The sequence below is a fragment of the Strix aluco genome, chromosome 3 (assembly GCF_031877795.1).
Source record: "Strix aluco isolate bStrAlu1 chromosome 3, bStrAlu1.hap1, whole genome shotgun sequence".
Classification (NCBI taxonomy): Eukaryota; Metazoa; Chordata; class Aves; order Strigiformes; family Strigidae; genus Strix; species Strix aluco.
In genome coordinates, this window is record NC_133933.1 from 77181239 (window position 1) to 77196948 (window position 15710).

General features: G+C 38.7%; 1 protein-coding gene across 1 annotated transcript in view; it reads left to right on the top strand.

The window, feature by feature from the left end:
• The first annotated feature begins 2737 nt into the window (after positions 1–2737).
• Positions 2738–15710, top strand: part of ROS1 (ROS proto-oncogene 1, receptor tyrosine kinase) — a 77314-nt gene continuing 64341 nt past the window's right edge. The window contains exons 1-9 of the mRNA XM_074819270.1: positions 2738–2973; positions 4738–4791; positions 6471–6530; positions 7557–7583; positions 10377–10437; positions 11137–11285; positions 12433–12571; positions 13036–13237; positions 13908–13984. Of these exons, the coding sequence (XP_074675371.1) occupies positions 2851–2973; positions 4738–4791; positions 6471–6530; positions 7557–7583; positions 10377–10437; positions 11137–11285; positions 12433–12571; positions 13036–13237; positions 13908–13984 (892 nt within the window). The 5' untranslated portion in view covers positions 2738–2850. The remainder of the gene's footprint in view (positions 2974–4737; positions 4792–6470; positions 6531–7556; positions 7584–10376; positions 10438–11136; positions 11286–12432; positions 12572–13035; positions 13238–13907; positions 13985–15710) is intronic.

Genomic DNA, 15710 nt, shown 5'->3' on the forward strand with positions numbered 1-15710 from the left:
TAAAGCTTGGTTTCTAAACTCCACAAAATATTCTCTTCCTGAAGAATTCCTGAAGTTCAGGTGAAAAATCCAGAGACTCAGATGACTGCTAGTGTTTGTTCGGCCAATGTGTTTAGAAGGAACATAAATACGAAAGGAGATTTCAGTGTTGGTTTTTTTTTTTCGTTGAAGGTCCTGGTTTATGGGATGTTACAGTGACACCTGGTGGAATACAGTGTTGGAAGTAAGTCTAAGAAAAATTTCTGGATCATAAAATGAGTTGTTCGTTTGAACATGTTATTATTAACTCTCTACATTGCACTAATGGTTAGAGCCCGTTTGTACAAGGTATGCATGTACTACACATATATGAGTGTGCAAATGCTCACTTTGAAGAATTATCAGCACCAGTAATAGCAAATATTTCCAGTTATTAAAAAAAGGTTGGTTACATGTATTTGATGTTAACCAAATTTCCTTGCCCTAAGAGCCAAATGCCAACATTTTTATATGGCTTCCAACTTCTTCTTCAGCCTTTCAGATGCACCTTGATTACATTCCTCACCAGATTCTTAACTTGATCCCTCCTTCTCCCCTCCTACTGCTTCTCCCGATACATCCCCTAACCAAGACCCAAGACATCCTAACAATCAGTTAGTTCCTAAAAAAAACCCAAACCAAAACAAAAAAGTGTTGAATAATTAAATGCAATTAAAATAATCTTTTTAAAAGCTTGAACTTAGACATATTTGTTTACCTGGACTACATCTAAGCTAGTAATTTAAATCCATGCCAGTTAGCATTCTTAATCCTGAGTGACCACATAGATCAACTGTTAAACTGCTAGAGTTGTCCCTGGCTGGTTTTGGTCCACATCAGTACTAGCCCAAATAACATCCAGGAACAATTTGAAATATAGTAAATGCTAGGAGCCATTCCCCACAGGTATTTCAGTCGTAACTATCCTCTCTTGGAGTATGAGTGATTTTTTTTAAAGTGTAGATGTGGGTTATTCCATGCACCTGCTAGGGTATGGGTGGTATAGACCTACTAGTCCTCAAGACCAAACCCTGAGGGTCCTAAATCTCCTAAAGATCTATTCAAAGCACAAAGTGTTCTACCTCAGGAAGAAATTACAGCCTGTCACCAGCTTTGTCTTCAGTTTTGCTGCTCATGTGAGCTCTGATGAAGTTTCTTTAGCCAAGATGAGATGGATTAGCAAAGAGCTACTATTTAAGCAGTCAGACTAAACTGGCTTATTTTGGCTGGAGCTAAGGAGTTCCCTCTTGAGCAGCTTTGCTTGTGGGCTGGAGCAGGGGCAGCATCCTTCTGGAGTGGAGAAGTGACAAGCCAATGGGGTGGTAATTCCCCCTCACCTGTGCAGCTGAAAGCCCTTAGCTGAAAGCTAAGCTCACCTTAGATGAGTCTTAGGCTTCTCTCAGAGTTCCCTTGAGTAGTGGTGAGGAGGCTGAGAGGCTGAAACCCCAAAATACTTCCCAGGACAAGTGGAAGAAAAAGAAGGAGCCTGCTCCACAAAGCCCTTCCTTTCTCTAACCACCTTTCAGCCATGTGCTTGGCAATACCCCATCGGCTGTCTCCAGCCTGGCTTATCCCTTCCTCCTGTCTTGGTGCTTTTAACTACTTTCACCTAGTGTGCATGGGCACAACAGCACATGGGACTGTGCTGCAGCCTGAATCAGAGACAACAGCATCAGGTTAATGTTAACCAATTCACTTCAGTTGTTGCTGGGTTAGAGTTAACCAGATTGTCAGCCTGATTTATCCCATGACTGCAGGAATGTTTGCTGGACAAGTGAGTGGGGCTTGGGAAGGTGTGATGGAAAAGTGGGTCCCTTCTTTGAGCAGCAATGACAGGATGTGTCAGCTTAAACTGATGATCAAAATGCTATGTTATTTACAAAATAACACATTTTCTTTATAATGCATAATACATATGCCCCAAAATGACATAGCATTTGTTTATATATACATATATATATGTAAGCTAGATCTATTTCCTACTGCAGTTCACAAAATGACTCTCTGGATAGCTCTGCCAGTACAATAGAGATAAGCCACAGACTGGGAGCTGGATGTATCTTAAGCTTGAATTCCCACTAACCTCTTTAATGTGTCTCCAACTTTATGTAGGACTCTTCACGTCTCTTTAAACCAGATACACAATTTATCTGTCAGCTCCATTTTTCTTTCATGATACGGGTGCAAACTTAACAGTACAATTGTGCCCACTTATGTAGAGACCCCCTAGCAGATTGGCTCTGGTTAGCTGTGTCTATGTTGCATCAGAAGGCAGACAAGGGTCTGTTTTGAGTGGTATTTTGGTGTGGAAATGGAACATTTGGAAACAGTCATTAAAATAGAGAATTAATTAACATTTTTGTACTGACTGATATGAACTGTAGTGTTCTAACAAGGTTATTCATCATCACAAACAAATTTTCTTAGTTGTATCTACTTGAAAATATTTAGAAATAGTAGAAATGAAGATTAGGCCAGTTTTCTCTCCTCTTTCCCTGTTTCTGTGTTGCTTGGAGCACCTGATTAGAAGCATTGCATTTAGTTTCCTCTTTACGTTAATGATATTTATGTAAGGAGATACGCTGACTTTCATTGGTCAGCTCTTTTGTTTCAGTGGTTTAATAAGAAACTATGAAATAGATGTTGTGCAATTTCAAGACAAGTACTCCAGGAAGCTGAAAAGTTGTTGGAGTGTAAACAAGGATTTAAAAAAATATTGAATCAACTGAAATGCAGAAGTTTCACAGTCACATCTCCGTCATCTAAACTAAAAGGAGTTTGTATGGCCAAGTCAAGGAAAGAACCAGACTGACAGATGAAATTGTCTAAGTTATGAGGAACACTTGCCTGTGGGATCTTCCGCTAAACAGACTAGCTGCTTTTTACTGTGTATGGATTTCTGCAGTGTACTGTACTTTCTCAAAAAATTGTCAAAACTTATGTACAAGTAATCTGGTAAGTTTTGAAAAACTGTACTTAATCTTTTGAAACATAGAAGGTTGTTAGCACTGTAAGAGTTTTCTGTTACAGATGAGCTTTTTCAAAATTATTTTGAAGAATGTTATCTGAGTAAAAGCAGAGTTTGAGAACTAATGTTTAACATTTGAATTTGTGAAACCTGGTAAGGAAGAAATCTCATTAACCAGATTGCATGGGTTTTCATTTTATACTTTCTTTATATACTTATGTTCCAACAGCTCCTGAAATTACTATAAATGCTAAAGACCCTGGAGGGTGGAGGAGAAAAACCTTTGTTCTTTCAGTTTATTCAATTATCAGTTTCTGTCTCGTCTATGACTTTTCTTATGTAAACCTAGGAAAACTAAATTCACAAGAAATTGTCTGGAAATCTGTGACTTGCACAATTATCCGGAACTAGTTTCAGCTTCTTTTTTGAGTCATGTATGCTTTAAATTGTGGATATTTCTTTAAGTATTAAAGTAAGTGGTTGGATCCTTAACCTTATGCTTTCTTAGTGTTCCTTTGAGTAGTCAAGTGGAATTTATTATTTTTCCTTCTACTGATGCACAACAAAGATAAGCAAAACCTCTCAAATCCAAACAATGATTCTGCATCAGGCTTTCAGGAGTCACCTCCTTGTTTCTATTTGCCTGAAATGCTAATGTTGTTTAGAAGACCATGTACCTTTGCTCTGTATAAAGGACATTTTGTGCCTTGAGGCTAACTGTGGAAACCTATTGCAGAGGACTATCACCTGCTCCATTTTATTTCATACATTTGTCTAATGGTTTCTTTAAAACTATTTCTAACTCTTGCACCAGTGAAAGAGTTAATTGCCTTCCCTGATGGAAGCCTATCATGCAATGATAACTTTAATGGGGATCCTTTGATTTAAGCTTAAATTAATTCAGAATAAGAAATAAGTTGTTCTTCCTCTCAGCTTTGAAAGACAGGAAAATCGCATTCATGTTCAGTGAACATGTTGTGTAAGGGATTCAGATGAGAAAAATACAATCTTGGAGTCTGTGAGCTGTAAATCCTATTTTTCACCTTCAGTCTACTTATTGTATTCACATTTGCTTTGTGACACCTTTGATTCTCACTATTGTCATGGTGTGCCCAGTTTGCTGAAAATTTCTTCCTGAGAGTTGTTTTATTAAGGGTGCTCTTACCTGTTTGCAGGACAAACGTAAGATCTAACATTCAGCTTCTCCAAGGTTGTTAGATACATCCTCAAATCATTTGCACTTCACAGGTGGTGACTGGTTTTGCACACTTTGAATGATGTGGAAAAGCAGGCACCTTAGCTCGAGAGCACTTTTGGCAGGAGAGGAAGGGCGGTCACCATATGGCTGCATAAAATCCCTTCAAAAGGAGGCCAGACAAAAGGCATTTATCTTGAAGGAATTCTTCCTGCTCCCAAGAGGTCAAAGGCACTTGGCTTTGTTATTTATGCCCAACATATTTATGAAGCATTTGTTATTGATTCAGTGAACCAGAATCAGATGAGAGCCAAATTCCTACCTCAGATAATTTAATCAACACCAACTGATTCTGCCAATGTCTTTGTTTGATGGTACTCTGAAATTTGTCTCAAGTGAGAAGCTACTCGTGTGTCAACAATAAATTTCTTCAAGCGAGGAAACATTAGTCAAAGAAAATTTGTTTTACAAGAAACCAATGCTTTTATATATTTCAATCAAAGAATTTTGGGGAAGCATTTTGACTTTTTGTAAAAGGTATGTATTTCTCTTATAGGAAGGAGAACTTGGAATTACTAACCTTTGCAATGTTAGTGACATCATTGGAGCAGTGAGTAAGAGTTTACTTTGTTAATTACTGGCATTTTATGTTACTACTCTTTGAATAAAATAGGTACAATGACCATATTGTCAAAACTTCATGGAAATGTGCACAGTTGCCTGTCTGGCATAAGTCAGTAGATTGTGTGCTTAGATTTGGCCCAAATTATTAAAGACACAAGTACCTTTTTTGTTTAAAGGTAATGTGTCAAGGGTGTGGATCTCTGCTGTGAGTCACGTTCACATTTGTGATCTACAAAGTTCATAATCATTCATTTTTGAGAAAATGAGTCAAAACTAGTGTTCCCTCCAAAATGCAAATCATTAAGACTGTTTTACTGAGCTACCTTCAAACATTTAAGTAGCTTATTTTTTCTCGGTGATTTGAGGGAGAAAACTTAAAATAAGAGTTGTTGAAAATTTAGAGTTCTGTAGGACTTCAAATGGTTGTGTCTACCTTGGGGGGCTCTTTAGCTTAACATGAGCTTTCCATAGCAGCATTGTTGTGAGGTCTTTAACTGATGTTCTGCTAGTTGGGTTTCAAATGCAATTCAAGCTGGCGGTTATATATATTCTTTGAAGAGCAGTGGAGAATTCAGTCATCAATATTTTCCACAGAGACTAGTGGGAAGCAGCTTTTCAGCGCCTGGTATGTAGTGAGGCTGGGTCATTTATGGTGCTGGGACTGTAAAAGGCTGTGTTGTCATGACAATACATAGCAAGGTTGACTCGCCTATTTGGGTTACTGTGTATCTTTGCTTAGTGTTATCAAGTCTTACTATTTTTTTTCATGAGGCTTTGCAATGCTTGATATCAGAGTCTCCTGCTTCCAAAGTTGTTCCCTTTAAAAAGAAAAATGTACATGACCTTTAAGAAGTGGATGGGACAGAATAAACAAGGTCCAACATCAAATCCAAACCACATATTTATTAGACCTTTGAAAACTCATGGATTTAAAGCTGAGGCTTTGCCTGTTGGAGACTGGGGAGCTTGTGTTGAACGGCTTTCCATGGTGCTTGGCTGTGCTGCATACCGCATATCTGTTACTTACCCACAGAGAACAAGTGGTAAAATAAAGCTGGGAGAGAGGGAGCACTGGCCACACACATCATGGCTGTCTGGGTGACTCATTCCCAGAGCAAAGTTGAATGTGGTCTGTCTTAGCCAGGGCTTCTTCTGCCCCTGGAGCTGTGCATCAGCCCTTTCCCAAGGCCTGTGTAAAGCTGAGCACTCTCCCCAGGGGACAATCACAGTCTGCTCAGGTGTCCTGCAGTCCTTTTAGTGCTCTCAGTACATGCGAGGATGTCAAGGTCTTTACCAGAGCTGAACAGGTAGTCGAACATCTACTGTTTTGCACAAACCAATCTCTAAGAATGATTTATTTTTAGTTCTGCTCTATATTTGATTTTACGTTGAGAAGGGCACTATACAACAACTCCATTACTGTAGTATCCGAGTACCTATAATCTTTGGTATATTTAATATTTTTGTTTCAGAGTTTAAGTGCTGTAACTGCCTATTTTATTGCTAAGGAAGTAGAATACAAAGGAGCTAAGTGATTTGGTCATGCAGAATGTTTTACAGTAGCTGGAAATTGAACTACTGACCTCACTGTTAGCACTGGAGTATCCCCTCTCTTTAAAAATGTGCTTTCAAAGTATTTTGTAAAGCCACTGTCTGTCTTTGCAGTGTGCACGAGGATGTAATTTCTGGAATGCAACGGTGCAAATCAATTGCCCGCTGAAATGTGTGAGTATTGCTTTAGCCTTGGCTCTATAGCACTTGTCTCCAGTCCATCATATGGAAAACCTAACCAGAGCAGTATTTTTATGAAAAGACATAATGTCCATATTTTCTTTTAGTACATTTATAAATTCTCTTTTGGGAAGTTAATAATTCTTGCTGTGGGAGTTATCTGTAATATCAAAAGTTTTCACTGTGTTTGTCAAAATGTGGGGACATTTTACAGTTCATTAAGCTCAACTATTCACCCAGATTTTCAGGCAGCGAGAAATAACTAGTTCTTTTCAATATTTTACTCTACTGGGGCCTGTCTCAGAGTTGCATGCAGATGTAAATGAAGCACATGGTCTTTACTAGATTGATTTCTTGCTTTTACTAAACCAGATGAATGAGAATTAACATTGGTCTGGGACAACTGCCAAGACAGTTTTTAAATTGCTCTTTTTCCTGGACCTCTCAAACACCTGAAGCTCTTTCATCCTTGGCATCATTTTAATGTTGACTTTCTGTTTTTTCAAGTGTGGGTTTTCCTTCTGTGGTGGTTTAGCCCCTGCTGGGGTCTGAGACCACGCGGCCGCTGCCCCTCCCCCACAAAGGGAGTGAAATACCAAGCCCCAAGACTGAAATAAGGAAAGGTTTAATACAACAGTGCAATAGCAACACAACAAACAACAACAATAACAATAACAGTAATAGTGATAGCAATGAACAGAGCAAAATAGCTACCAAATACAGCAGTGGGAAGCACGATGTACAAAACCACGAGTGCACCGCGCTCCCGCGCCAGGAAAATGTGACCTGCCAGGATGTGACGTCGACATGGTATCTGAATAACCCGGCTAGAGCTCCCCCCCACTGCTGGGGAAACTTAACCCTATCCTGGTTAAACCAGGACACCTTCTTTCATTATCTGACAGTGATAAGGTTTTGTAGTGTACTTTCACTGTAAGAAACTTCTAATTAATTGATACTATCTGTTTGAAACACTCTGTGATTATATTTATGCTAATCCTGCATTTTATTAATTTGCAGAACAAGACATACACCAGAGCATGTGAGGTAAGCTAAATGCTATCAAATCAATTAAAAAAATTATGATCTCTGTGATTACTATGTCCACATAGTGCTAAGAAATACAATCTAATTATTTTGTGCTCCCTAAAGCTGAAGAATGAGTTAAGTACCTGAATCCTTTCTTTCCAGCATCGTGGCTAAGGACATGTTTGCATTAAAAACTGCTGTGTAGCAAAGGATATTCCTTTTAAAAAAGCAAACTAGTCACACCAGTATGGAATGCAATACAGACCTATTTAAACTATGTTCTAGGCTCTCAGAGGAGTCTTGTTCTATCCAGTTTTTCATTAGTGCCATCAAAGATGATCCAGAGAGAATGCTTATTAAGGCTGGTATGGTACCAGCTTGGCAAGAAGTGGAAACAAGGAGTGGGAGCTAGAAGACAAAACACACTCTTGACTGGGTAGAGAGTTTGAATGAAATAAAATGCAATTTAGTAAGGAACAATGTGTTGCTCTTTAGAAAGAGATCTCAAATGGGGAGTGCTTGATCTGTGCTGCAGATAGACTGGTGTTTACAGTGATAAGTATGAGACAACAAAGTGCTGCTACAGAGACCGTGCCTTTCTGGGCCCTTTCTAACGTGAACATGGAGTGTAGGATGGAATGGGAATGAGCCAATTGCAGGATTGTGTTTGGGACTGTTGAGTCCTCGGTATGAAGACTGTACCCAGATGAGGGCAACACACTTCAAGCAGGCAACAGAGGAGTTGGAGGGAATCCCGAGTAGCACCCAAACCCATTGTCAAGCTGGAAATTTGATTGAAAGGATTGATTTTTAAAATACTTTTTAATCTGTGAAATTGTGACCATGACAAAGGTTTACAAATATGCTAAATGGTGGTTTTGGAGTGTAGGAACAGTCCAAAAAGTAACCAACTTTTGTAGAAACACAGAATTAATGTGGGTGGTTTTTTGCTGTTGTTGCTTTTTGGGGTTAAATTCACTAACTCTGCAAGGGTTTCTGTGGGATTATGCTTCCACTGGATCAGCTGGCTGACTTGACTCCCCACATGGTCAGGAGAGCACCAGGTCAGTGCGTGCAGAGGACCATTGCAGGTCCATTTGCAGGTCCTTGCAGTCTTCAGGGGTGAGGAGTGGGACTTCTTCTTTGACATTGGCTCAGCTCTGTCGTGTAATTACACCTTGGGACTGAAATCTGGTAGCATTGCTCCTGTTAGATATTACTTTGCACCTAGGAACAGGGGAGTGCCACTGAATTTGCTGGGAATATTCACAGGAAAGGGCAGCAGAATCTGGCTCATACAGGGGCAGTTCTGATTGATTGAGACTATATGAGGATTTTTTGTTTTCAGGCAGAGCAGATGGCAAATTTCCCCCAAAATTTCTAAGGAGCTTTAGTAATCCTCTTACCTCAAGCAAAAGTTGAATTTCTGGTTCAGACAAAGATAATAAGAAGAAACTAAAACATGACAAAAACCAAATGGTCAGAAATGCCTATGTTAAATGAAGCAGAAGACACCATGAATCAGCATGTAATCTGGGGACACTATCCCCTACAAACTAAACAAATCTTTGTTGTAAATGAAAGCTCCAGTGTCCAGTTGATAACCGATGTATGCTAATACCTGGATGTTTGCCTGCTAACAGTCATGATAATTCACTCGAAAGTATTTTATTTCTCTGAATACAAAAAAATTGGAAAAAACTTTCTAAGTGCTTGCATTTGGCACTGAATGCCTAGATGTGAGATAATGTATATAGGAATATACTGCTAAGCAAGTTTTTAAATCTGTCTCAGCTGCAACTGTGTTGTCTGAATTAACATGCCTTATCAGTTTCCGTATGGTGCCGGAAGTGTATATATCCTAGAATCATAGGAAGAGCAATTAAAAAAATTTGCTCACTTAACATAATGAATTGCTTCTGGATGATCTAAAGGTGAGTTATCACTTGAAAGGTGGCTGCTGTATGAAGCAAACATCAAGATTTTATAGGCTGAATGAACTTTCAGAATAAAATGAGCCCAAATAAATTGCCTATCTAGAAAAGATCAAATCATCACTTCTTAAAAGTTTTGGCTTTCCAGAAGACTCAGTCTTGCATGTAATTTTGAAGCTAGTGAGATCCACCTGGAAAATGTTACTACCTCTCCTTAAATTCTCTACCTATAAAGCAGGGTAACACTGTATCTATGTTTCCTACCTCAACTGAAAACTCTTAGGAATTTTCTGTTCTTTGGATGTGAGTGTGGAGAACTCACTGCCCTGGGGTATTATGTTTGCAGCTTGTAGACACAACCGTACCAGAAGGAGTAACTACTAACAAGGAAGTGTGAATCAGGCATGGCTGCTCTTACAGCTTACTAATTTCAACTATTTTGAAAATTCACTGAAAGTACATCTGTAAGAATGTGCCTCATTCACAGGAAATACATGAAGCCTGAAAGGGTGAAATCCAACACGTGGAACATATCATTAAGAAGTTCAAAACCATTACTTCCTAACTCCGTGGTTGTCACTGAAGTCTATTTCCAACTTTAATGTAGCCCCGTATTTGTGCTTTCCACAAAGTGACCGTGTGTAAGGAGGAAAACCCTAGTTCAGTGCCCAGTGAATTGATGGAAAGGCTCTTGGGAAGCTCTGTGGAGTGATTTTGTGGTACTGCTATTTTTTAGAATGAATGTAATGATTTCCACGAGGTTTGATGTATACAAAATGTCCACAGGATTTGTATGTATTTAAAATGTGTCTGCATAATTCTAGGAGGAAATTTGCTTTTACACAAAACTAACCAGTGAGTTCTGTACCCTATACAGACAGTTTCCTGTAAGTTTGGCTGTAGCTGTGCAGAGGATGCATATGGAGTTGAAGCACAGAGTAAGTCTGAATGGAGTCCTGTCTCCAGTTCACAGTCTGATAAATTCAGTTTTAAGATTATAGTCTTGTTCTATTATCTAGATTTCTTTGAAAAAAGTGGAATTTCTTGAGTATTTTGATTCATCAGAAAATTAGCACTCTTTTTTGTTTTAACAAATACAATAAGTAAACTCTATCTGATAGTAAAACTTTTTTCCCCCCTCCTTTTCATGGGCATGAGACTTTTTGAATCCAGTCTCAACTATTTAAGATGATACTTTGTTGAACAGCCACCCTTGACCTGTCTGCTGTCTTGAAATCATTGCCAAAAACTCCTGCAATTTACATGGGAACAATTGGGCCAATACAGTGCTATTGTAATAGGCCCCTTGAAAATCTCTTCAGAAATCTCCCATACCTTCTCTTGGTCTCTATTCAGTAAAATTTTACTAAGTACCTGTAACTACAACTGCATTTACACAAACACAGAGTTGTAGTCACATTTGCTCACATTGAGCTTGGCCCAGTTCAGGCTTACTTATCAAACTGTCTTTAAAGTGTCTTTAAATGTTTTATACAGCAACATTTTCAATATATTCTTTTGTGTGTTTTTATTGGCTTCACAGCTTTCAGGTGTGTAAGGTAATAGGCATTTACCCTTAAGACTCAGAGATTGCCATGAAAGGTTTTTCTTGCTGTTGTATTGTATTTTCCCCTCAGACTACTTGGACAAGCCTAGCGCACCATTTGCATCTACCATTGGAAGCCACAATGTCACATTAGGGTGGAAGCCAGCTAACATCTCTGGGGTGAAATATATTATCCAGTGGAAATTCAATCAGCTCCCTGGAGACTGGAGGTACACAGAGGTAAAGGGGACACTTCCTTTTACTTTGCAAGGAAGTAGCTTCTTCTCTGCTCTTCTTTTTATTTTAGAAAAATATTGGATAATATGTTAGGCACATGAAAAAGATTTGCAAAATCATGAGTAGCATAGAGAAGCTGAGAAGTGAACAATTATTCCCTGTTTCCTCCAACACAGGAACTAGGGACCTTGATGGAAACAGGCAGGTAGCAGGTTCAAAACTAACAAATGAAGGTATTTCCTCACAGAAAGTGTAGTTAAAATGTTCAGCTGCTTCCTGGCACATGTAGATATTAAATTACTAAATTTAAACTCCTAAATAGTAAAATTACTTGGGGCTTGAAGAGTAACCAGAGAAATTAATGGAAGAAATAACTGAGTTCTACTAAATGCAAACATTGCCATTGTTTTATGTTGAGTCATGCTTATAAAATGCCAAGACTAAGAGTATTCAGGAGAAATATCACTGTAGGCTTTTTTTTTATACCTTTCCCTAGAGCAATTTTTTTGGTTCTTGTCAAAGACACAATACTTGGCTAGACAGACATTTGTTCTGACTCAGTAAGGTTATTCTCATATTATGTTCTTTTGCGTCAGCTATATACTTGTTATCTTGCCATCATCTCTATTGGACCAATTTACAGAAAATGGCAAGCTGGTGCCACGAATCAAAGGTAAAGATAACTTGCTAAGCAGGAAGTTCTTCTGAATTAATCATTGGTGAAATAATGGGGAACAATTACTTCAGACCATAAATATTTTAGGGTAACTAGGAACCTTTGGATCTTAAACCTGTAGTATATGTATCAACAGTTTAAAATACATTGTCCATAATATGTTATTATTTTAGCTTTTTTATCTTATTCTTCAAATTTACTATTATATTGCATCCATCCTTCCATCTATCCACTCATTGTTTAGATTTCGTAGTGTGTTCTGAAGAAAAGAGAAAAGTTCTAAAAGGATGGAAAATCAAAGTCTATGATGAAATAACTACCAGAATCTCCTCTTATTTAACATTAGGATGCTACACTTTTGTATCCTGAAATATGTATGTTGTTGTATGAGACCTCTTTTGCCCTGATAACACCCTGCACAGTAGCTGCACATGGAGGAAGAAAAAGCCTGATTGTGTCTGTGCATTAATCTAGGTAGTATCTGAAACTTCATATATGGTCAAAGACCTTCAAGCCTTCTCAGAATACGTGTTTCGAGTAGTTTGGATCATTACATCTCAGCTGCAGCTCCATTCTCCATCTAGTCCCAGTTACCGGACACATGCTTTTGGAGGTAATGAATTGTACTATTAACTGCATCTTTCAGGACTGTGTCAGAAACATTTAGGTTTCCTTGTTGTTTCTTTCATGGAAAACATTGATCTTCAGAATGATGTGCATGTTGTCTGTTGGGTAGCTGCAGGACACCAAACTGAAATACTACCATCTCTCTTTGTTTGAACTAGATTTAGGGCTGCTTCCCACTTTTAGTTTTAAAAACGTGCACAAAAATGTACATGGTCAAAATTGTGAGGGCACATTGGATACTTTTCTTCATGTTAATTTTTTGACTGAAATACATACACATTTTCCTGGACACTAAAAAGTTAACCATTGCTGAAATTTCATGCTGTACCTAATCATATTTATTAGTATAAATTAATTAACAAATGTGAAACCTTAAAATGTGCCTAAAAAAAGAAAAACCATTAATGTCTTAAATGCCATCTCAGAGTCAGTTATTTCTGTCTCTTGCAGCTCCTGCCACAGCTCCTGTCATTAAAGATATTCAGAGTTCAAGTCCAAACACTGTTGAAGTTAGTTGGTCTCCACCACTTTTTCCAAATGGATTGATTGTTGGATATAACTTGCTCCTGACCAGTGAGAACCATGAACTGCTGAGAGCCTCAAGAGGGCATAGTTTTCAGTTTTACTCCACCTTCCCAAACAACACTTACAGGTATGAAAATCAAAAATAACCAACATGGCCAAGTGTGCCGTAGCACTTCTTGCCCAGATAGTACAGGATATGCCTAAATACTACTTCTGCACAATTATGCTGTTTACTTATGTTCTTGACAAAAACAAGGGTACCTTACTTGAGATAACAGAGTTATTCCAGATGAGTTGACTGCTTATGTGGAAGTCAAATGGGGAGGAAGGAAAAGCAATTTGATATAGGGCCAGAAGGTTGCATTTTCTTAGCTGTTGTTTTTCATTTTTGAAGCTTGTGTGGCATGTTTTCAGTATAATCAGGGAATGATAGACCAATCCTCTAGTCCTTCAAGCATCTGGAAAGATCCCTTCATTTTTATTAAACATGAAGGCCTGCATTCTGCTTGCACTGGTAAATACTGACCTTCCTTTGAAATGAAATTGAGTTGCTCTTCTGAGTCTGAAACTCCATTTTGAAATTTAATTTAGAAGATTCTGTTGTTGTACCAGCTTTGGGGAATTCAGATTCTGGTTGATTTCATTTTTATTATAAATTTCCCACAGCATTATATTTAAATGGGTGTTTTCTGAAAGTCAAGCACTTCTGTAGCAGCTGCCCTACTTGATAAAACATTTCTCAGGCACATTTCAAAAGGAACTTGCAAACTAAAACCTGTCTTTTTGGCTTACCGTAGGTTCAGTATTGTGGCAGTTAATGAGGTTGGTGCTGGACCCGCTGCTGAAGCCAATATCACAACCCCAGAATCCAAAGGTACAAGAGTAGCAGAGTCCTTATCGCTCTCTGTTCCTGTGACAAAGTTCACATTCACTGGGCTGCTGTGTATCTGGCAGGAGAGAATAATATTTAGACTGTAAACAGTGCATGACAAGGAGTTGTACACTGAGGAGTCAATAGCATATCAGAGTCCTGTTCATTAGCTGTAGACATTATTGGGCTACACAGTATGGTAACTTGAGATGCTGGTAGGCTCAAACAAATTTGGCCTGAGTTGTATTGCAGTTGAAAAACACCTCAGCGGTCTCAGGTAGCAACTCAGAGGACATGCTTCCATTTTCTAGGTGAGATTTTAGCAGCTAACAAGCAAATGTATTTCTTCTAATAATATTAAATATTTAACATGAAACTCTTTTGTCAAAACATCCTCAGTTATGCCAAATATGTGATATCATACCAATTTTTGTTGCTCTTTCATAGTGGCATTTATTTTACTATATTAACTAATTAATAAAGAGAGCAATGAGACACTATAGGTATCACTCAAAGAATTGCAGAAATATTAATTAATTGCCAGAAAAAGGTACATGTTGAGATAGAGCACAATTGAGAATGAAATCATTGTTACCAAAACGTATCTTTAGAAAAGAAAACAAAAGATGCTTCCCTTCTCCTGAAGAAATCCAGTTGTCAACCACCTGAAAACTCTTTATGAAACACTTTAAATCTGTCTCTGAATCTCCAGTCTTCTGCTATGGTTAGAGAAATTGAACTTAAAGCTTCCATAGTGCTTTTTAAAATATGCCTTTTTTTTTTTTTTTTTTTTTTTTGTAATAGCTCAGACACACTGATATGTCCTTATCTGAAGACTCTGCAGAGGTTTGCTCTATAGTTGGCTGACCCAGAGCCACAAACATTTGTGCCATTTGTGAAATGTCCAGACTGGTACATCTGGCTCTGTTCATTAAGTCAAGCCAATTACCAACCAATTAATTTAAGGTAGAAAAAAACCAAACAATCCTATTGCCCCTCAAAAGCCTTCTGGGGGTGGGGAACCATCCCACCTCCCCTCACTAGCTGTAAACTTCAGTTGATTGCCCCTGAATGGCACTGGCACGCACTTTCTCCCTGTGCTAACAGGAACTGGATCAACCCTTCCTCATATATCACATTCAGAAATGGTGATACTGCATCAGGTACTGAGCTGTGTAGATCTGAGCCCTGAGAAGAGTCAGTGAAAGAATCTGATCTCCAGGCTAGATTGCAAGAAATGTCCCTGGAAAACAGATATGGGATTGATGTTGGCCTCTTGTACTCTGCTCATTACAGAAATGACTCGTGGTGTGTGCATCATGTGAGAAATACATGCAGCTCAATCAATGAATCAATGCAGATTATCCGGGAATAAATTAAGATGGCATTCGATCACAGTCTCATGATACCCTGTGGTGGTTTAATCCCTGCCGGGGTCTGAGACCACGTGGCTGCTGCCCCTCCCCCACAAAGGGAGTGAAATGCAAAGCCCTGGGGCTGAGATAAGGAAAGGTTTAATACAACAGTGCAACAGCAACACAACAAACAACAACAATAACAATAACAGTAACAATAATAATGATGAACAGAGCAAAATATCTACCAATACAACAGTGAGAAGCGCGATGGCATAACACACATGTTAACCAACCGACTCGCTTCGGCGCCAGGACGTGAGGTCAGCATGGTATCTGAATAACCTGGCTAGAGCTTCCCCCCCACTGCTGGG